The following is a 23,235-nucleotide window of genomic DNA, read 5'->3' as shown; positions in this document are numbered from 1 at the left end:
CTACCCGCTGGCCCGCCCCCCGGAAGCGCTCCCGGCTCGGGACCCGGGAGCCGACCCGGGTCGCAGGGGAAGCGGGTGAGCGGTCCGGCCGGACAAACCCCCTCCGCGGGCGCGAGAGCGGCGGGCGGCGCACACGCGGGGAGGGGGCAAGCGGGACCCGCGCTTCCGCGATTGCGGACCCAGGCCCGGGGGTGGCGGGGCCAGCGCGGGCCGGGCTGCGAGGCGGAGCGGCTTCTCGTGCAGTGAGGATCGGACCGCGCACACATCCTATGCTGCTGCTGCTGCTGCTGCTAAGTCGCTTTAGTCGTGTCCGACTCTGTGCGACCCCATTGGCGTCCTATATTTGCATTTGCAAATCACTGTATTAGCTTTTGATGGGTATAGTCTTGAGAAGGGACATTTTTTGTCACATCCAGAGCATACACTGTACAGTTTGTTGTTTTTTAATGAGTTTGTTGTTTACCCGCCAGGCTCCTCTGTCCATGGGATTCTCCAGGCAAGAACACTGGAGTGGGTTGCCATTTCCTCCTTCAGAGGATCTTCTCGACCCAGGGATCGAACCCCGCTCCCCTGCATTGCAGGCGGATTCTTTATTGGGGCTGCTGGGGAAGCCCTTAATGAATTTATGGGTGTATCACTGAGTAACAGGGGCAAATGTGGGCAGCAGGGGCCAAATGTAATTTTCAACTAAGAAAAGTCAGAGGTTGCTGTTGCTTATTATTTATTGTCCATTCATGGAATAAAGACCCCAAGTAAACAACAACAACAAAATACATGGGAAAACTAGATCTCTTTGTCAAATCATGTAATGCCAGGGGTCACTTAGAAGAGCGGCAAATAACTTTTTCCCTTCAGGTCATATGCTGAGAGACCTAACTGTCTTAGACAGGAATTGTTTTTGAAGACCGTGCACTTGATTTCGTTATATGGAGAAAATATTTCTATTTTCCTAGTGAGAGTTTCCTAGTAAGAACTGTAGGTTTTGGTTTGTGGTTTTGCTTTACCGGACCTCATAAATCTTTGTGATATGATTTTTACGAAAATAAAACACTCCAAGTAAGTTTTGTGACAACTGAATAAGCTCATTCCAGTGTGTTTTGGTAATGGGAAAAAAAAAAAAAAGCATCGCCTTTCTAAGGTTTAATACTAATAATGTGTGCTCAGTTGTGTCTGACTCTGTGACCCCAGGGACTGTAGCCCACCAGATTCCTCTGTCAGTGGGATTTTCCAGAATTCTGGAGTAGGTTGCCGTTTCCTTCTCCAGGGGCCCTTCCCGACCCAGGGATGGAGCCCGCGTCTCCTGTGTCCTATATTGACAGTGATTCTTTATCACTAGGTGCCGTCTGGGAAGCCCCCAAATACTAATAATAGCTGCCATTTATTCAGGGCCCCCTAGGTACCAGGGAATATTCATCTTCTCTAATGTATTAGGAGATCCAGAAGCTGCTTCACCCAGGAAATATAAAGGAAGACTGAGGCTCAAGGACTCTGTTTAACATGTCTTTGTCCCAGGCACCTCCAACTCAGCATATCCCCAGAGAAGCACGTCTCCTCCACATCTTTCCCCACCACACCCTACCAGACTCCCACGGTCAGAAAAATCAAACCAAAAAACAGGCGTGCAACCATCATGCCTTTCCTTTTTCTTAGAGAATGGTATCAATACTTGCCCAGTTTACACCAGAAACCGGAGTCTCCTTAGTCCCCTTCTCCCTACTTGTCTCCCAGAAATACGTTACCCAGAATCTTGCTAGTTCTTTTACATGTTTCTTTCCTGTTGTCTTCATCCCCATTTTGTGTGTGTGTGTGTGTGTGTGTGTCCGCGCTCAGTCGTGCCAGACTCTGCGACCCCATGGACTGTAGCCCACTAGCTTCCTCTGTCCATGGGATTTCCCAAGCAAGAATACTGGAGTGGGTTGCCATTCCCTTCTTTGGGGGATCTTCCTGACCCAGGGATCAAACCCAGGTCTCTTGCATTGGCAGGCAGATTCTATACCACTGAGCCACCAGGGAAGCCCCCTTCATCCCCACTGTTACCACCCTATTCCGTTCCGTCATCACATTCCTGCCTTTTCTATGGTAGGAGTCCTGCTCTGGCCCTCCTCCCCTCTCCCCTGTCTGGTCCATTGCTCTGCAGCCAGCATGAGTAATTTTTCTAAGATGCAAACCTGCTCTCTCAGTTTAAACCATTCAGAGAGCTCGTTCATCACTACAGGATAAAAATCCACCAACCTGAGTTTAGCTTACTAGGCCCAGTCTGCCTTATCTGCCTTACTGCCCTCTTTCAATTCCTTGAATTGAAACAATCTCTTTTGCTCTTAAATAGGCTATTCCCTCCTGCGTCCATCACTCTTCCTTTTTGACTAGATATCTTCCATTCAGGCTTCAGCCTGAGTATCATCTTCCTAATTCCCCAGGATACCTCTACCAGAGGCCAGCGTGGCTTTTCCTGTAAGACCCGCTATCCTGCATTTTTGAGGTCCGTGGTCTCACCTGGAATGTGAGTGATGGCTGGGGCCGTGAGAGATTTTTTCAAGATTATAAAACCTGGCATGGATACTCCATGTCCACCTGTTGAATGAATAAAGGGAATAAGCTGTTCTATCATGAGGATAGAGCTACTTTGAATTCATTCTGCCTTTTGAAAATAAATTGAATTCCCCCTTGTTTCTGATTTTGAATGCAGGTTGGGAGAGCCGACGGCGACTGCGGGAGTAGGCCCAGCTGTGTGCTGCCCAGCATGGACGGCTACAGGGTCCTGAGAGTCATCGGGGAGGGCTCCTTCGGCAGAGCCCTTTTGGTTCAGCAGGAGAGCAGTAATCGGATGTTTGCCATGAAGGAAATAAGGCTTCCCAAGGTCACTGCTAAAGCAGTTAGCTCATGTTGAAAGTGTACATGTTGTTTGTATCGGAAAGCAAGTTCTTGAAATTTAACATGGGATCGTTCTTTTGCGCGAAAGATTTAACAGGTTTATTCACTAGCTTTACAGGGTCTTGATCGGTCTTCTGTGCTTCTGCTTCTGCTCAGTCGCTTCAGTTGTGTCTGATTCTGTGACCCCAGGGACTGTAGCCCACCAGGCTTCTCTGTCCATGGGATTCTCCAGGCAAGAATACTGGAGTGGGTTACTATGGCCCCCTCCAGGGAATTCCCCACCAAGGAAGCTCCTATGGTTGATGGCATACTGCCCCTAAGCATAAGTCAGCTTATGCTTCAGTTCAGTTCAGTTCCATCACTCAGTTCAGTTCAGTCACTCAGTCGTGTCCGACTCTTTGCGACCCCATGAACTGCAGCACGCCAGGCCTCCTTGTCCATCACCATCTCCCGGAGTTCACTCAGACTCAGGTCCATTGAGTCAGTGATGCCATCCAGCCATCTCATCCTCTGTCGTCCCCTTCTCCTCCTGCCCCCAATCCCTCTGTGCTTAGGTTAATGTTAAAACTAGTTTACATTCTATACTCGTAAAGGTGTAAGAGGTCAGCTTAAGCAGGCAAAATACGTATAGCCATAGTTGAAAAATCCCCACGTGTTTCCCCATGGGATTTGATAAACTTAAGTTGGGTCAAAGTACAGTGCTCGCAAAGAGTCAGACACGACTGAGCGACTGAACTGAACTGAACTGAACAGCGCTATAAAATTATGCCTGAATGAAAGAGACACAGTTTCAACTGTGTCACATTAAAATATCATACAAACTACTATAATACTGTTTTACTGTCAGTTTTTAAATGACATACTACATTTACACTTCTTTAAACCTTCTTCTAGTCTTTGTCTGACACACGGATTTCTAGGAAGGAGGCTGTTCTGTTAGCCAAAATGAAACACCCCAATATTGTTGCCTTTAAAGAATCATTTGAAGGTAAATATGAATTTCCCCCAATACATGCATTTCTGAATTTCATTCAGAATTCACGACCACTGGGACTTTCCTAAGAGTCTTTAATTTGTTGCAGCTGAAGGACATCTGTACATTGTAATGGAATATTGTGATGGAGGGGACCTAATGCAGAAGATAAAACATCAGAAAGGGAAGTTGTTTCCTGAAGATATGGTAAGAGACTAACTTACATAAGTCTCCCTCAAGGTTTGTTTGTTTTAATTCTTTTTTTCTTTTTGGCCATACCAGGTAGCATGAAAGTGAAAGTTGCTCAGTCGTGTCCAGCTCTTTTCCCTTCTCCAGGGGAATCTTCCCAACCCAGGGATCGAACCCAGGTTTCCCACGTTGCAGGCAGATTCTTTACCAGCTTAGCCAGCAGGGAAGCCCACCAGGCAGCATACAGGATCTTAGTTCCCTGACCAGGGATCAAGCTCATGTGCCCTGCAGTGGGGGCAGAGTCTTAACCACTGAACCACCAGGGAAGTCCCCAGGTTTCCCTCAAGGTTTAGAAGCAACTTTTCTCATAAAATTTGAATAAGTTAAAAACATTGCTGTCTGTGGTTACCTAGCACATCAGTTAGTAATGACTGTGTATCCATGATGTTCGTTAGTGTATTGTCAGGATGTGACTGCCTGAGATGTTTTTAAGAGGTAAAGTAAGTATAGGCTTATGAAATATCAAAGAATAACCATTTCTGTGTTTAGAATTTCACAGTTGTCTTACCCATCATATTTTGTACTAGATATTTAAAATTTTTACTTTTTGTATTGAAATTTTAGAAGGCACATGGATTTCTTTTGTAATTCTCCATCATCTGAAGGATGAAACCTGCATTTCTGGTTTTCAGGAGTCCCTATTCTTCGTCTCTTTTCTTTCACAGTTTAGCATATTCTCTTTAAATGCTTAGTGCCTTTTTAGTGGAAAGTTGCATATTAAATATTATTGGAATGAATTGACCAAGGAAAATATTTAAATAAATAGCTTTACTGGGGCTAAGTTTGATATAGGGTATAACATGTTTTAAGAGTATATTAGTATAAATATTTTTCATTTAGAAGTTGTGTTGTTAAGAATATGGGTTCCATTGTAGGAGGCCAGCCTTGGCTTCCAAAGATTGTTGGAAATATAATGAAATATTTTAATGTTAATATCTGAATATTCTGAAAAAGGGAATGAAATCTGATGTAATGATTACACTATAAGAAGTTATAGCATATTCATTTTAAGTGGTGAACTACTCTTATATGTGTATTTAAGAAATTTTTTATTTGGTTAAACACAAGAAAAATATAGTGGGAGTTTTATTAAAATAAACTGTTGGAAATTCCCTGGCTGTCCGATGGTTAGGACTCCACCCTTTCACTGCTGAGGACCCTGGTTCAATCCCTGGTCAGAGAACTAAGACCCTGCAAGCTGCACGGCAGGGCCAAATAAATAAATTGTTATTTGGATCATTCATGAGATGACACATTGGGATTGAGTCACAGCTTTTCTCAATTTCTCCAGACAGCAATGAATCTTACTTAGTTGAACTATGTAATTTTAAATTCTGTATTTACATTATGTAAAACCCAGGTCAGCTAAGGCCTAAAGATGATTCTTAAGAATATGGGGTTACCATGCCCTAGTTATTGCATTCTTGCATGCTTTTTTTTTTTTTTTCAGATACTTCATTGGTTTACACAGATGTGTCTTGGAGTAAATCACATTCACAAGAAACGTGTGTTACACAGAGACATCAAGTCCAAGGTAAATAGAATACATTTGGGGCCTAAAAAATAACTGAAAACTATTTCTTTCAATCCTTTTTCTGTTTTATTCTATTTTCTTTTGGGTGCATTTTAAACTTTAGAAATATTTCTTTTTTTGCCTGCACCCCGAGGGATGTGGTATCTTAGTTCCCCAACCATGGATTCAGCCCATGAGCCCTGCATTGGAAGCACTGATTCTTAACCCCTGGACTGCCAAGGAAGTCCAGAAATATTTCTTAATATAATATTCATGCTAGCACAATAAGGTACGACCTGAAAATGGGTCAGTAAATCTCTTTAGTAGTGTATGTTAATATGTTCCAGCTCTCTTAGAGGCTACTTCCTAAGACCATGTATTCTCAGATGGAAAATGATTGAGACTGGAGCCTGCCATCTGGAGTTACCCTGAACAGGCTCCCTGCCTGGTTGATCAGGGTCTGCTGATAACGGTATGACGCTTGCCTTAGATTTCTAAGCAGTCATCCTAAATTCCCAAGCAGAGGAGTGTCGCTGTCCAGAGGATGTCTCATTGTTTTGTGTTCCATTCGGAGACTCGGCTGTCAGTGTTTCTACATATAATCTCCACCATCAGCAGGCTTTGAAAGACAGCTTCTCTTGGAGCTCTCTGCCTTATGTTTGAAATATGGCAGATGTGATCTGAGCTCTTCTTTTTCAATGCAGAATGTCTTCCTCACCCAAGACGGAAAAGTAAAACTGGGTGATTTTGGATCTGCCCGTCTTCTCTCGAGGTATGTGTGTGTCTTTGTCTTGTGTAGTAGTGACTGTTGCCAAAACATCATTATTCAGAAATGCTCTGTAATCGTTCTGTACCTTTTTATGGTTTTAGCCCCATGGCGTTTGCTTGTACATACGTGGGAACACCTTATTATGTGCCCCCAGAAATTTGGGAAAACATGCCTTATAACAATAAAAGGTAAGTGATGTATGTAGTTGCTGAAGAGGTGACTGTTTGGTGCTAGTATTGCAGCCTATAGATGAAGTCTGGTTGTTAAAAGAAAGCAGTGTAGAATTGAAGTTCCCAGGCCTCTAGGTGAAAGTCATAAATTTTCCAGCTGTTTTCATCAGAGCTGAGAGGAGCTACATGTAAATGCTGAAAAAAAAGTTAATCATTTCTGGGGATAGTATGAATTATATTACTGCTTCTCTTATTTTGCTGCTCTTGACTTTAAAAATCCTGAAGCTCAGGTCGTAGCCATACCAGTTAAATATGAATGTCTGGAAGTGGGAACCAGGTATCAGTCATTTTCCAGGATCACCAAGTAATTCCTACATGCAGCAAAATTTGGGAACCAAATGTCATTGAGGTGACATGTAAAGGGCTAGATAATAAGCACTTGACTGATAGGTTCGTTGATCATGGGAAGATAGTATGAAGTCCTTATAATTTAAAATGTGATTTTTTTTCTGAATGCAAGTAAAATGTGCTCATTGATGGACTGGATGTGCAGTGGGTGGGTTGGAAATGTAGAGATATACAAGAAAGGACATGGTGATCACCCAGTTTTACAGAAACTATTGATAACATTTTGGGTTTTTTCCCCATCCATCCTCTTTTTTCCCTAAACTTAGTTTATATACTCTATATAATTTAGTATCCTATTTTTTCACTTTGCATTATATCATATTCATTTTACCCTGTATTTATACTCTTCATGATTATTGTTAATGATTGCATAATATTTTAATATATGGCTCTTCCAAAATTTATTTCACATTCCTCTGTTGTTGGCTTTTTGATGTGGTTCTAGTTTTCAGTGTCCTAAATTCCTACAGACTCTGAATTACTATGCCTTTTAATACATAAAAGTGTCACATTCTTGGCATGAATTCCTAGAAGTAGAAACACCTAAAGGCTTTTGTTACCTCCTGCCAAGTTGCTTTCTAAAAAGGGTATGGCAGTCCATACTATGGGCTTTCCCAGGTGTCTCAGTGGTAAAGAATCCACCTGCCCATACAGAAAATGTGGGTGTGATCCCCGGGTTGTGCAAGATTCCCTGGAGAAGGAAATGGCAGCTTGCCTGGAGAATCCCATGGACAGAGGAGCCTGGCGGGCTGCAGTCCATGGGGTTGCAAAAGAGTCGGACACAACTTAGCAACTAAAAACGAGAGCAACGCTCCATACTAAACAGACTCCTATAAGGTGATGTTGACTGAACTGGAGACAGAACAGCTATGAAGGAACTTCCTGGGATAATTGGGGAAACCTGAGTTTGAACAAAATACTAGATAATAGTATTGAATTAAGGTTCGATTCAACAGGGATCGAGCTCAACATCCAGAAAACGAAGATCATGGCATCTGGTCCCATCACTTCATGGGAAATAGATGGGGAAACAGTAGAAACAGTGTCAGACTTTATTTTGGGGGGCTCCAAAATCACTGCAGATGGTGACTGCAGCCATGAAATTAAAAGACGCTTACTCTTGGAAGAAAAGTTATGACCAACCTAGATAGTATATTCAAAAGCAGAGACATTACTTTGCCGACTAAGGTCCGTCTAGTCAAGGCTATGGTTTTTCCTGTGGTCATGTATGGATGTGAGAGTTGGACTGTGAAGAAGGCTGAACGCCAAAGAATTGCTTTTGAACTGTGATGTTGGAGAAGACTCTTGAGAGTCCCTTGGACTGCAAGGAGATCCAACCAGTCCATTCTGAAGGAGATCAGCCCTGGGATTTCTTTGGAAGGAGTGATGCTAAAGCTGAAACTCCAGTACTTTGGCCACCTCATGCGAAGAGTTGACTCATTGGAAAAGACTCTGATGCTGGGAGGGATTGGGGACAGGAGGAGAAGGGGACGACAGAGGATGAGATGGCTGGATGGCATCACTGACTTGATGGACGTGAGTCTGAGTGAACTCCGGGAGATGGTGATGGACAGGGAGGCCTGGCGTGCTGCGATTCATGGGGTCGCAAAGAGTCAGACACGACTGAGCGACTGAGCTGAACTGAGCTGAAGGTTCGATTTCTTGGATGTGATGATGGTACTGTATTCATGCAGGAGAGTGTCCTTGCTCTTAGGCTGTGTATGCTGATATGCTTAGGGGTGAAGTGTTTGACATCTGAAACCTTTCTTTCAGAGGTTCAGATGTAGACAGAAGAGGGGCCAGCAGGGAGATGCTAATGACTGAGGATATTAAGAAGGAGCGTTTGGGCCTTTAAAACTTTTCTGTAGGTTTCAAGCTTTGAAAAATTAAAAGTTGGGGGAAATAATTGGTTTAAAAAAAAACCTTGTTAAAATGAAAAGGCTATCATCTAGAAAAAGTCTGGAGGATGACAACTAAGTGGTGAGAATGATGGAGGAAAGTGGAGGTGTTGAGTCTGAAGAAGGGTGGGCGTGTAGGGCAAAGTGTAGAACTCAGCTGAGCTCTGAAGAGCTTTTGTGGAAGAATAAGAATGCGCCCCCTAGAGGCAGCCAGGGGAAACACTGAGCTGTCAATCAGGAGTGAAGTGAAGTCGCTCAGTTATGTCCGACTCTTTGCGACCCTTGGGCTGTAGCCCACCAGGCTCCTCCGTCCATGGGATTCTCCAGGCAAGAATACTGGAGTGGGTTGCCATTTCCTTCTCCAGGGGATCTTCCCAACCCAGGGATCAAAGCGGGGTCACCCACATTGCAGGCAGACGCTTTAACCTCTGCACCACCAGGGAAGCAAAGGCCTGGTGAGCCCAGAGGGTCTGGAGGCTGTACAGGATGACTTCTAAAGCCTTTCTTTCAACTATGGTAATCTGAGTTCACGGATATTCCTCTTACCCCAAGTACTACTGAAGTGATACCTAAACCACTGGATTTGGAGGGGCAGGGTTTGGGCAGCAGGGAGTTTTTCTGTGAACATCACTGTGAGTAAGTGGTCTAAGTGTTCGATCAAACTTGCTGCATATTTTATTTCAGTAACTAAGAAGTCCTTATGATATCTGTTCTTATTAAAGGTAGGGTAATTTTTCATTTTGGAGTATTAGAAAATACATATATTTTGTGTGATAACTCATAACCCACTCATTACATTGCTTCTTTTGCTTCCAGTGACATCTGGTCCTTGGGATGCATTCTCTATGAACTTTGTACCCTTAAGCATCCAGTAAGTGTGGCATGCAGCATGGAAAAGGCAGCGTTTGGTTATGCTGGGCTAAGTCCTTTTTCATGTCTTCACTTGTATGTATTAGTAGGGTGATACACCCCCAAGGCAGAATGCCATCATGTTCTCACATAAGTGATGCTAAGGCTGAAACCTGATGTTAATTGCAGTATGTTTATTATACAGGGAAAACTTTTAAAATGTTATTCTGGTGTGTCATTTTATATCCCACTCTATTACTTGTCAAACCATAATAACTACCTTGATGACATGCAAGGTAAAAAGGATTTTGCAGCAGAAGTTTAAAATGGGAAAAGTCTAAAGTGCATTTTGTCAGGGAGCAGACCTGGGGATTTTTGAGGAGGAGGGAAGTGAAGAAACGTTGCAGTTACTGTTAGCCCTAGGGTCATTTGAATTTTTAAAAGCCCGTAAGTATGTATTATTGATGCTTTGATTTTTAAAATATATTAAAAATGTGTATCTGCAAAAGTACTGATTTGAGTAATAAAGCACCCACGCGGGGACTGATGGTAAGACTTCCTCAAGATGCGAGCATCTTTAACTATTTATGTTTACCTTTTTCCTGAACAACCATAAGATTTTAGAATAGTACAGGGGTAGGGGTGGGGGAGTTTGGGACTAGCAGATGCAAACTACTATATTTGCATTAAACAACAAGGTCCTGCTATATAGCATGGGGAACTATATTCAGTATCCTGTGATAAAACCATAATGGTGCTGGTGCTAAGTTGCTTCAGTCATGCCGGACTCTGTGCAGCCCCACTGACTGCAGCCCACCAGGCTCCTCTGTCCATGGGATTCTCCAGGCAAGAATACTGGAGTGGCTTGCCATAATGGAAAATAGTATAAAAAGGAATGTATACACATGTATAACTGAATTACTTTGCTATATAGCAGCAGTTAACACCATGTAAATCAACTATACTTCAATAAAATACAATTTTTGAAAGTACTAACAAAAGTATGATTAACAACAACAAAAAATCAGGATAGTACCCTAACAACACATCTAGAAAGAAAAAAAATTTTTTAATTAAAATAATTCATATGAATTCAGTTCAGCTGGTATTTTCTTATTTCCATTCTCTTTCCCAGTATCTGCTTTTACAGTTCAATTTTGCTTTTTAGTTTCAGGCAAATAGTTGGAAAAGTCTTATCCTTAAAATATGTCAGGGGTCCATGAACCCACTGCCATCCCATTATTCCTATGAGCTGCAGCATCTGATCAAGCAGATATTTAAAAAGAATCCCTCCCATCGTCCTTCAGCTACAACACTTCTCTCTAGAGGCTCTTTAGCTCGGCTTATCCAGAAGTGCCTACCCCCAGAGGTACAGTGTGTGTGGAACTGACTGTGAACAGTTTTCAAGTGTTTGTTTTCTTTTAAACAGAATTACATGTTACACATGCTCATAACAATTCAAATAATGCAGATGTGATTAAAAAAACTAAAAGCTTGAAGCTTCCTTTCCCTCTTCTTTTCACAATGCTATTCCTCAAATATAATCATGGATATAATTTGCATTATCCCTCCAGATCTTCCTGGACCTGGATTTTTAAAATGGCATTTTTCCTTTTCAACTTTATTACTGTGGGGAAGAACATTGATAATTGAATGACATTATGGTGGTGTCTAAAGAAAATCATCTTTCATGTCTTTAAATTCTCTGCTTTAAATTTTCAGATCATCACAGAATATGGTGAACAGGTGTTAGAAGAAACCAAAAAATCTATGCATAGTACACCAAGAAAAAAGGGTAAGAATTTTGAAAAGCTTATTTTAAGTGTTCATTTAAAAATATAGTCTAACAAAAAGGAAAAAATATAATTTCAAGTTATTAGAGATGATTTTCAGAGATACTCCTCACATCAAAATTTTCTAGTTGTTCCTTCAGACATAAATCCAAACTGAATCTTACACATTTAGTTTGCCAGGGATCAAAAAAGAAGCCTAGTTTGAAGATTGTAGTGATGTAAAAGTTGTTCTCTGCTTCATTATTAGACCTGTATTTAGTTTGTTTTGGGTCAGATAGAAGGCTTCTGTGGGCTCACCTAGGAATCTAACCATGAAAATATAACAGGAAATGTTATCCCTAAGATCTTATAAACAATTTTTTTTAATGAAGTCATTTTGAAAGTTGGAACTGCCCACATTACAACTGCATAAAATTTCCATACACGTATAGTCAATCCTGAGCAAATTTCACATGTAATTTATTGTCTCTTGGAAGTTGTCATCTCTATTTTCAAAGTTATTTTTGTTCCTTTTCCTTTGACATCAGTGACTCAGATCTTCCATCTGAAGAAATCTAACAATGACCAGAATAAGAGAGAAGAGTTAAGATGAGTGAAAGACCACCCACTGTAGGGAGATGTTGTAAAACCTCCTTTATTAGTGCCTCTTATCTTAGTGTTCTATACCATAAAAAAAAACATTTTTATTTATTTTTTAAGTTTTTTTTTTTAAGTGTAGTTGATTTACTGTGTCCTGTTGGTTTCAACAGAAACTTTTCTAAACTATACTGTTTTCTTAAAGTTAAATTTTAAATGTTCCTTTGGTAAGAACGTAAATCCTCCAGTCTTACAATTCAGCCTTTTCTCCTTTATGTAAGAGGTAGCCACTTACCTTTGCTTCAGCAGGTTGTTTTAGTGTTTATTTTATTTTACGTACCGTTTCATAACTTCGGTTCACATCCCAGGGGATGTGGGAAATTAGTTTTAAAATACTGGGCAACAGAAACACCAAAAACAGTCTAAGAAAAGTTTCAAGATAGTGTAGTTTCAAGATAGGAAAGTGTAGTCTTACAATTTCTAAAAACAAGAGTAAGCCAGTGGGGAGGGCCACCATGTCCAGAGCACGAGTCGGGTGGCATCTCCATCGAGAATGCAGACAGTGAGACGTCAGAACAATGAAGGCTGGCTGAGGGCAGGGACCGTGTCAAATGTGCTCCCTCTTGTAGCCTCAGTGCCATCATCACAGATGCTCAGTAGCAATTGCTTAAAATGCTGAATGAATGGGGAAAGACGGACCCCAGGCTCTGGCAGCAGAAAATCAGGCAAGAGCCATCCTCACCCAAGGGGTGGGTTGCCGGGGTTTTCCCTGACTGCTGCTGGCTCCTCGTCAGGGAATAAGCAGCTGGCTTTGGAAGGGTTAGCTATTCCACCTGCTATTATAGCTGTCAGGAAAATCACAGTCAGGTAGCTCTTGGGCTGAAGATGATAATAACCTTTCGAGTATGTAGAGTGTCTTACCTCCTAAAGCCTAAATGGGTTGGCATAAATGAATTAGAGATGTCTTAATGTTGAGATGTTCACAGTCAGAATAAAGCAACAGAAATAATCTCTAACAGCTGAGGTGTGTTATTAGGTGATTAAAGCTTGATATCACTATACAGGCTAATGCTTCGGTTCTTTGACTTTAAAAACTTCCTTTTGTCTCTCAAGCTTTATGCAGATCACATTAGAAGCCTTTTTTGTGTTTTCTTTTTACCTTCTATTTTCTCTTTGAGCAGATCCCAGCAGAACCAGAATAACTTTGGGAAATGAAGCAAGCACAGTGGTAAGTGCTTTAAAGGTAAATTTCCTGGGACTTTCCTGGCAGTCCAGGGCCTTCTAATGCAGGGGATGTGGGTTCAATCCCTGGCCTGGGAGCAAAGATCCCACATGCCTGTGGCCAAAAAGCTAAAACATAAAACAAAAGCAAAATTGTAACAAACTCAATAAAGACTAAAAATGGTCCACATAAAAAAAAAATCTATAAAAAAAGTTAAATTTCTGAAATCATCTCCTGGGGTACCTGGCATCATTGGGTGCTGTGAGATATTTGGAAGTCTGTTGCCTGGTCCCTAGGTTCAGGGGTTTTTTGTCTTTGGGCCTGTGAAGTAGTTGATGACTGTCTTCTGTGCTGCCAACCAAGCCACTTTAGACCAGCATTTATTTTATTTTGTTTTGTCATTTCTAATCATTGATGACAAGTGGTTTCAATCTAGATGTGAACAACTTAGCTCTGCTTACAGACATGAAAGTCTTGTTTTAGCCGTGGTTGGTTGGTTTCCTTGTGGTAAAATTTATATAACATACAACTTATCATTTCAGCCATTTTAAGCATAGAATTCAATGACATTAATTACATTCACAATACTTTTTCGTTATCCCAAACAGCAACCCAATGAACAGTAACCATCCATTCCTCCCTACCCCGACTCCCACCCCAGGCCCTGATAACCTCTTTTCTGCTTTCTGTCTCTATGAAAGAAACATTATTTGCTTATTCTAGATATTTCAGGTAAGTGGAATCACACAATATTTGTCCTTTTGTATCTGGCCTCTTTTGTTTAGCTTAATATTTTTAAGGTTCATGCGTGTTACAGCATATATCAGAATTTCCTTCCTTTTTATGACTATATAATATGTAGATGGCTAATGTAATCTGCGAAGGATTGAAGGCAGAAAGAGAAGAAGGCAACAGGATGAGATGGTTGGATGGCATCACCAATGCAATGGACATAAACTTGGGCAAACTCTGGGAGATGGTGAGGGACAGGGAAGCCTGGCCTGCTGCAGTCCATGTGGTCACGTGGAGTCATACATGACCTGGTGACTGAACAACAACAATATGGTCTTGACATTTTTCTGTTCAAAAACTTTTAGTGCCTCCCCATTCTCCCTGATAGCTCAATTAGTAAAGACTCTTCCTGCAATGCAGGAGACCCCGGTTCGATTCCTGAGTTGGGAAGATCCGCTGGAGAAGGGATAGGCTACCTACTTCAGTATTCTTGGGCTTCCTTTGTGACTCAGCTGGTAAAGAATCTGCCTGCAATGCAGGAAACCTGGGTTTAATCCCTGGGTTGGGAAGATCCCTGGATAAGGGAACAGCTACCCACTCCAGTATTCTGGCCTGGAGAATTCCATGGACTGTATAGTCCATGGGGTCGCAAAGAGTCCAGCATGACTGAGTGACTTTCACTTCACTCACTATTATCCCATGAACTGAGTGGACATTTTTTAGCCTAGTTTTCAAGGTCCTGTTCATCTTGTTTGGCCTTAGGCATCTGTGCCCTTTTACATGTTAGCTGCAGTTAAGTCATGAATAGTAACAGCCAATCCACTTCTAGTTGCCAGTAACTAGATGTCCTACTCCAGTAACTCATGTCCTATTGATAGTTTTTTCTTTCTTAATCATTTGATCCACCTTTTTTAACTCCCAAAGGAAAAGATGTAGTAACAACAAGCAATTCTGTTTATGGTATATAGTAGTAACTAAACTTGTAAATTTTTGAATGAACCTTAGGTTGTAAATAAATAACCCCATACCCCTTTATATTGCTACAAATGGACTCTATTCTGCCCCTATGTTTTTTTATTTGCATAGTATCTGTTTATTTCCAGCTTTACTGAGGCCTAATTTATATGCAATAAAAGTTACTCATTTTTAGCATGCAATTTGATGAATTTTTGTGATTGTATGTGGTCATGTAACCACCACCACAATCAAGATGTAGAAATCCGATCCCCCCAGATGAAAATGCATTTAATGCACCTAACTTACCAAACTTCCTAACTTAGCTTAATCTACCTTACATGTGCTCAGAACACTTCCATTAGCCTCTGCTGCTGCTGCTGCTGCTGCTGCTGCTAAGTCGCTTCAGTCGGTCTGACTCTGTGTGACCCATAGATGGCAGCCCAACAGGCTCCCCCCGTCCCTGGGATTCTCCAGGCAAGAACACTGGAGTGGGTTGCCATTTCCTTCTCCAATGCATGAAAGTGAAAAGTGAAAGTGAAGTTGCTCAGTCGTGTCCGACTCTTTGCGACCCCATGGACTGCAGCCTACCAGGCTCCTCCGTGCATGGGATTTTCCAGGCAAGAGTACTTCCATCCATTAGCCTCTAGTTGGGCAAAATCATCTAACACAAAGCCTATTTTATAATAAAGTGCTGACTAAGCCTCTTGATGAAAGTGAAAGTGGAGAGTGAAAAAGTTGGCTTAAAGCTAAACGTTCAGAAAACGAAGATCATGGCTTCTGGTCCCATCACTTCATGGGAAATAGATGGGGAAACAGTGGAAACAGTGTAAGACTTTATTTTTGGGGGGCTCCAAAATCACTGCAGATGGTGACTGCAGCCATGAAATTAAAATACGCTTACTCCTTGGAAGAAAAGTTATGACCAACCTAGACAGTATATTCAAAAGCAGAGACATTACTTTGCCAACAAAGGTCCGTCTAGTCAAGGCTATGGTTTTTCCAGTGGTCATGTATGGATGTGAGAGTTGGACTGTGAAGAAGGCTGAGCACCGAAGAATTGATGCTTTTGAACTGTGGTGTTGGAGAAGACTCTTGAGAGTCACTTGGACTGCAAGGAGATCCAACCAGTCCATTCTGAAGGAGATCAGCCCTGGGATTTCTTTGGAAGGAATGATGCTAAAGCTGAAACTCCAGTACTTTGGCCACCTCATGGGAAGAGTTGACTCATTGGAAAAGACTCTGATGCTGGGAGGGATTGGGGGCAGGAGGAGAAGGGGACGACAGAGGATGAGATGGCTGGATGGCATCACTGACTCGATGGATGTGAGTCTGAGTGAACTCCGGGAGTTGGTGATGGACAGGGAGGCCTGGCGTGCTGTGATTCATGGGGTCGCGAAGAGTCGGACACGACTGAGCAACTGAACTGAACTGAACTGATGTCGTGTCAACATGAGATAGTCATGTTGAATTTTGAATTCAGCATGAACTGAATTGAAGAATGAACTGAAAGTGAAAATCAGAGGCTGTCTGGGTGCAGAATGGCTGTAAGTGTATTGTCTGCTGTTTACTCTGTGATCACACGGCTGAGTGGGAGCTTCAGCTCTCTGCCAGCATCACAAGAGGGTATCATATGGCATATTGCTAACCTGGGAAAAGATCAACATTCATAATTTGACATACAGTTTCTGCTGAGTGTTTGTCATTTTGACACCATTATAAAGTGAAAAAAATAATAAATTAGACCATCATAAGTCAAGGACCATCTGTAAAGTAATTTTATGTGTACATACATGCTCAGTCGCTCAGTCATGTCCAACTCTTTGCAATCCTATGGACTGTAGCCTGCCAGGCTCCTCTGCCCATGGGATTCTCCAGGCAAGAATACTGGAGTGGGTTGGTTGCCATGCCCTCCTCCAGGGGATTTTCCTGACCCATGGATTAGGGGATCTTCCTGATCCAGGGATTGAACCCACATCTCCTGCATTGCAGGCAGATTCTTTACAGCTGAGCCAAATCCCCAAAGTAACTTTATAAAATATTTCATTTTGGTATTTCCATCCTGAGAAGCCCAGTATAGCAAATCATACTGAAAATTTTCATTGCTTGTTTTCTCTATAAAGACCTCTCAAATATTTGTCATTTTTATATATCTTCTTCATATTTGCAATGACTGATATTAATGGCTAGTAAGGTATATGACAATATACATATATGTATGCCTATGTATGTGCACATATATGGTTTTTAATATACACACAGATAATATATGATGTTATGGCTCTTAATGTACATATGTGTATGAGGTTCTATGGTTGTTAATGTTTTATTCGTTTATTTAAAGTTTAAGTAGCTGTTTACCTCTACTTGTTTACCTTTTTTTGGTAACAATTCAAGAATATCTTAATCTTTATTTTAAATTTCTTTTAAAGCAAAGGGAAGAACCAGGTGGAAAGTGTAGCCACACTGACTTAGAAAGCATTAATAAAAATTTGGTTGAAAGTGCGCTGAGGAGAGTAAACAGAGAGGAGAAAGGTAAGTTATTCAAGTTCTAATCACTGTATAGGTGGGACACTGGGGATATAGAAGGAATACCAGTTTCTGCCTTACTAGGTCAGAGATATCATAAGCAAGTAGACAGGCATATTTATATTTGCCTATTCAGTAATTTGGGCTTCCCTGGTGGCTCAGAGGTTAAAGCGTCTGCCTGGAACGCGGGAGACCCGGGTTTGATCCCTGAGTTGGGAAGATTCCCTGAAGAAGGAAATGGCAACCCACTCCAGTACTCTTGCCTGGAGAATCCCATGGAGGGAGGAGCCTGGTAGGCTACAATCCATGGGGTTGCAAAGAGTCGGATACGACTGAGTGACTTTACTTACTTACTGTCCAGTAATTTATTTAATGTTACAGAGATATTTTATTTACCTATTAAAAGATAAAATTATATTTACTAATAAGAGCCTTCAGAAAAAAGTATTAATAATGTTTGTCGTGCTCTTTGCCATAAAAAGCACAGCATACAGGGACTTACCTGGTGGTCCAGGGGTTAAGACTTCTAAGGCAGGTGGCACAGGTTCTATCCCTGGTCAGGGAATGAAGGTCCCACATGCTGTGGGGTACAGCCAAAAAATGTTTGAAAAAGTACAGCGTACAGTGTGTACCTGTAAGTTGTCTTGGGCCTTTATTCTCATATATTGTGTAATATGTGAGTATATACATAATATTTTTTAAAATTCACTTTAATGATTAGCTTTACCTTTCCATTTGGATTTTTTCATTCCCTTTACTACTTAAGAGTCGGACACGACTGAGCGACTGAACTGAACTTAGACTTGGAAGAGTGTTAGATCCGAATTTGAAAGAGAAAAGAAGCACTTCTCTAGTGTTGTTAGAGAAATTGTGTGTGTATATAGACGAATAAGTAGAAGAATGTGCTCAGCAATTCTTCTTTACACTTTAAAAGCCAGTTCACCAGGTCCTCTCAGACGGCAGTGGGAGAAAAATGTACCCAGTACAGCTCTTAGAGCTTTGGAAAACTCACCCATACTCACCTCCAGTTTAACGGCAGAAGATGACAGAGGTGAGTAGTCAGGTTGAATCCTATTATTTTATCATAGAACATTCTCTAATCATTGTTTATTGAGCTAGAGTTGTGTTTTTTTAATGTCCCTCTTTGAAGGTATTTGGTGTCACACAGGAGAGCACGTGTATTTCACTTATCCAGGCAAGTGAAATAGGTTTATGTAGAGAGTTTCACTTGAAATATGGGGCTTTAATATAATCTAGAAGATATTATATGCTGGAAATCTTTTTTCACTTGACACGAATTTTTTTGTCTTTTCCCAACTAGGTGGTTCTGTAATAAAGTACAGTGAAAACAATACCCGTAAGCAGTGGCTCAAGGAGACCCCTGAAACCCTGTTGAACATCCTTAAGAATGCTGACCTCAGCTTGGCCTTTCAAACATACACAATATATAGACCAGGTGATTCATGTCTGTTACATAATTGTGTAAACCCTTTGATTTACAGAAGTTACCATCTTAGCCACTTTTAAGTGTACAGTTCGGGAGCATGGAGTACATTCACACTGTCCAGCCCTCACCACGGTCCATCTCCAGAATTTTTCCAAAACGGACAGTCTGTACCCATTAGATAATCCTCTGTACCCATAAGATGACTCCCTGTTCCCCACTCCCAGAAACCCTTCAATCTTAAAGTCATAAAATATTTCGGAGCACTGTCTTTTTTAGTTTCCTTGACTCTTTTCTAGCCAGTCTGAGGGCGTAATTAAAATTTCCTATAGTGCTTCATTCCTTCTGTTTGCTCATTTGTTTGCCTGTTTTCTTGTTTTAATATTTCTATTTATTTTATTTGGTTGTGCCAAGTCTTACTTGTGGCATGTGGAATCTAGTTCTCCCATCAGGGATCGAACCCAGGCCCCCTGCTTTGGAAACATGGATTCTTAGCCACTGGACCATCAGGGGAGTCCGTTTGCTTATTTTAATAATCACGTAGCCACTTTGAGGGTGGTCCGTTTTTATCATGCAGATATACTCCACTTTCTGGCTCTGCAGTTCAGACTTCATCCTGGTAAACTGAGGAACTTCAAGATTTCTTTGGCTCTGTACTTGATTGTTATATTGAATTAGAACACAGAAAAAGGTGAACAATTAGGATTTAATTTTTTTTTATTGTTTCAACAGACATTTTCACTACAGTTATACAGCATGACGTTTTATGATACTATCCTTAGCAATCTAGGCCAAAGGACTACATTAAGGGTGTGTATGTGGGGGGTGCGTGTGTGTGTAATTTTCACAATGCAGTTACTAAAGCCATCTTGCTTGGTTTAAGATCTAAGATAAATTGTGCCAAGTACAGCATGTCACGGTGTGGCAAGTCTCAACTCGATATTATAACAGATTCCCTTTACTGTTTACTTGGTCAGTGTTTATTGAGTGCCTAACATATACTAGGTTAAGATTTAAGATTTAAAAAAAAAAAAAAAAAAAGAATATAGTTCCTTCCCTGAGAGAGTTTGGAATTTGGGGGACCAGCAAACAAGCAGAGCATTGCAGAGCTGTGTCACATGTTCTGATAGAGCTGTGTGAAGACAGTGATGGGCCCGAAGGGGAGGTGGGTGCCTGGGAGGCAGGCGGTAAGCAAGGCTAATGATTGCCCTTTTATTTTATTTTGTTGGCATGCGGGCTCTTAGTTCCCTGACTAGGGACTGGACCCTGGAAAGTCTTAAGCACTGAATGTTTAGGGAATTCCCAATGACTGACTTTCATTTTAGCAGTATAGGTCCCAGATTTTGTCTCTGGTCCATGAAGTTTTTGTCATTTCAGGAAAGTTACTATATAAAAAAGGCATTACAGCTCTATTGTGAAAGGATTTTTATAAAGACTGAACCCGTATTTTTATGTTAGGTTATTGTTTTATAAGTAGAACCCTGAAAGTAATTATAATACCATCTGGAAAAAATTTTTTATAGTGTGCATGTGCCCTTAACTGCCTAATTTTATTCCCCTCCATTGGGAAGACTTGAGGGAGAGGGAAGAGCTCAAAGGAAAAACAGTCAACTGTTATCCAGTTGTCCAAAGACAACTTTTAATGCTTTAATACGGGTTCATATCCTGGCTTCCGTGGTGACTTAGTGGTAAAGAACCCACCGGTCAATGTATGAGACTTGGGTTCGATCCCTGAGTTGGGAAAATTCCCTGGAGGAGGAAATGGCAACCCACTTCAGTATTCTTGCCTGGGAAATCCTATGGACTGAGGAGCCTGGCGGGCTGCAGTCCATGAGCTCACAGAGTCAGATCCAACTGAACACATATACACAGAAAACCTCAGAGCATGGCCTGCTCTCAATTAGCCAACAAACTTTTGGAGGAGTTTAATGCAGAAATATGCATGAAATAAATAAAGACAGCTTAACTTGGCATAATTTCTGTTAATATTCCTCTGAAGGCACAGAAGGATTCTTAAAAGGCCCCCTGTCTGAGGAAACAGAAGCATCGGACGATGTTGATGGAGGTTGGGATTCTGTCATTTTGGATCCAGAGAGACTTGAACCTGGACTGGATGAGGAGGATACGTACGTGAAGTACCCAGACAGTTGGCAGTGTGTGCGCGTGTTCATTTAGGTTGTACCATAATAATTCCTGGTTTAGTAGGAGTGGGTCATGTGACTTTACATCATAAATGAATGTTTACATCTTGATCATCTATCTGGCACAGGTAATGTGCTACAGTATTTTCCTAGAATTCTTGACTGAACTGTGTGTTTATAATCAGCTTGGACTTATTTTTTAGTAGACAAGATTTTATACTGAAACATTTAGAGAAACAATGATAGAAGGGAACCTTTGGAAGGCTAACCATTTTTTTTTTTTTCCTCTGTTCAGTTTCATTATGGAGTTCATTTTTCAAAAACGTCAGTATTGTTATGGTGGGATTCTGCTTTGATCCCATCAACAAATATTTACTGTGCTTCTTAAATGGAAGCTTAACATCCAAATTGTTTTTTCACAGGGACTTCGAGGAAGACGACAGTGCCGATTGGGTATCAGAACTGAAGCAGCGAACTGGCTGGCAAGGAGTATCTGATGGATAACGCCCAAGGAAATATTCATTAGTCACCCGGAGGGGATGTTTAACAGGAGGAATTGATATTTGAATAATACTTAACTCACGGGATACGTGTTTTCCTTTGGAAACAGAGTGAAGAGAGGCAAACTGAATATTTAAAATTATTCCTGGTTAGTAAGATAGGGTATAAAAAAACCTAGGTTTTTGAATTCAGAGGAGAACGCATAGCACAATGGGTCTGAGGTTTAGGCTTTGCAGTCAGAACAGATGTTGAATGCTACCACCTACTGCTTGCGTGGTTTTGAGAAATGACTTAACCTCTTTGAGCCTGAATTTCCTCAACTACAACATGAGGATAACAATGCCTAGCTCATATGGATGCTGACCTTAGACCATCACGACAGCCCATAGCATTATTTGCGTTGTTATGATTTCTGCTTTATTACCTTGTTATGATTTATTACTATGTAGCTCTTTTTATATCTCCTAAAACTATGAGGATCTAAATATATTTAATTATAACACCATAAAGTGTGTTTTTCTATAAGACCTATTTCTGGGTAGTCATTGATCATCTTCAGTGATCACCCGCTGTCATTAAATACAGCCCCTCACAGGATTACGAAAGAGCCCAGATCGGAGGATCAGCCGTGGGACGAGTAGGGTAAGGTACAGATCTGGCCAGTTGGTGGTCCCGTATACAAGAAAGGAATGGGGCCAAAGGTAAGGGGCCCATACAGGAAGTAGCAGGAAGCGAGTGTTGTAGAACTCATGCAGGGGGCAGGACCCCAACATGCATGGGTCACCATGACACGTGTGTTCTGGGGCCTGCCATTCCATGCTGTGATGCTTTAGTGAGGGGAGAAGACTGTACCAAAGAAACTGACTCTTTCCAGGGGCCCACATAGGCAGTCATGAGAATAGCATCAGCCTGGTATAGGGAACAGTGCTCGAGTCAACACAGGGGGAGAGAGTTGTGAGACTACAGTAGGATCATTAATAAAGATCTGCTGAAATGTGGGATACATATATCTTTTAAAGAGTTAAATGTATGTTTTTAATCTTAACGTACAAAAACTGGTATAGACCTCACCCTCCCACCCCCTCCATTATTTATACTCATTTAGTTGTCCTTGGTCTACTAGGGTCTCCAGTATCAGTTACTAATTTTCCATTTCCATGTTCTGGTCACTCTGAGTGAGTCACTAAGTTCAGCCTATATTCAAGTGGACGGGAATTAAGCCCCACCTCCTGAAGAGGGTGGATAATCCAATACTAAGTCATTTGCTTTGTGGCTTGATTTGTTCTAGCTTTGGCCATTAGGAATTATTTCAGGTTGACTCCTATGTCCCTTTGACATGCCCTCATCCTTTTGTGTTTTGAGCAACTCCTTACTTTCTGGCAGTACAAGAAGATGTTCATCTAGTACCTTCTCTGCCTCAGTGCCAGAATCAGCCATTTCTCTGAGGAGCGCTGGTTCCTTTCATGGGTTTAGAAACCAGGATCCGGGTTCTGGGTGTGATGTCACTGCTTATAGTCCCTCTAAGCAGACAGAGCTAGGAAATACATGTATATACTATCCCTGTATGTGACACTCCCTGGTGGTCCAGTGGTTAGGATTCCGCACTCTTATCGCCGAAGCCTGGGTTCATTTCCCTGTCTTAA

At 41.5% G+C, this 23,235-nt stretch overlaps 1 protein-coding gene across 7 annotated transcripts; it reads left to right on the top strand.

The window, feature by feature from the left end:
- Positions 1 to 22,101, top strand: NEK3 (NIMA related kinase 3). Of its 7 annotated transcripts, none has more exons than XM_069601466.1 (16): positions 1 to 75; positions 2,687 to 2,857; positions 3,766 to 3,859; positions 3,954 to 4,051; positions 5,544 to 5,627; positions 6,311 to 6,378; positions 6,477 to 6,563; positions 9,668 to 9,722; positions 10,869 to 11,069; positions 11,423 to 11,495; positions 13,251 to 13,297; positions 17,410 to 17,512; positions 18,441 to 18,557; positions 18,828 to 18,962; positions 20,950 to 21,076; positions 21,514 to 22,101. In XM_069601466.1, exons 2-16 carry the CDS (start codon positions 2,741 to 2,743, stop codon positions 21,593 to 21,595), a joined length of 1,488 nt encoding a protein of 495 aa, XP_069457567.1. In that variant the 5' UTR covers positions 1 to 75; positions 2,687 to 2,740; the 3' UTR covers positions 21,596 to 22,101. The 7 variants fall into 7 exon arrangements, with proteins under 7 accessions (XP_069457567.1, XP_069457569.1, XP_069457573.1 ...); XM_069601469.1 differs by having other exon boundaries at positions 34 to 75; positions 2,687 to 2,968; XM_069601468.1 differs by lacking the exon at positions 20,950 to 21,076 and having other exon boundaries at positions 21 to 75.
- Positions 22,102 to 23,235: the final 1,134 nt, after the last annotated feature.

The sequence above is a fragment of the Ovis canadensis genome, chromosome 10, assembly GCF_042477335.2.
Source record: "Ovis canadensis isolate MfBH-ARS-UI-01 breed Bighorn chromosome 10, ARS-UI_OviCan_v2, whole genome shotgun sequence".
NCBI classification, from domain to species: domain Eukaryota; kingdom Metazoa; phylum Chordata; class Mammalia; order Artiodactyla; family Bovidae; genus Ovis; species Ovis canadensis.
The sequence above is the reverse complement of the archived record's forward strand: the minus strand, read 5'-3'. Positions and strand labels throughout refer to the sequence as shown.

Excerpts from the sequence above, each read along its gene's own strand:
- NEK3 (XM_069601465.1), top strand. The coding sequence starts at position 2,681 with ATGCAGGTTGGGAGAGCCGACGGCGACTGCGGGAGTAGGCCCAGCTGT. Across the intron at positions 4,052-5,543 it reads AGTTGTTTCCTGAAGATATG|ATACTTCATTGGTTTACACA; the intron begins GTAAGAGACTAA and ends TTTTTTTTTCAG. Across the intron at positions 11,070-11,422 it reads AGAAGTGCCTACCCCCAGAG|ATCATCACAGAATATGGTGA; the intron begins GTACAGTGTGTG and ends TTAAATTTTCAG.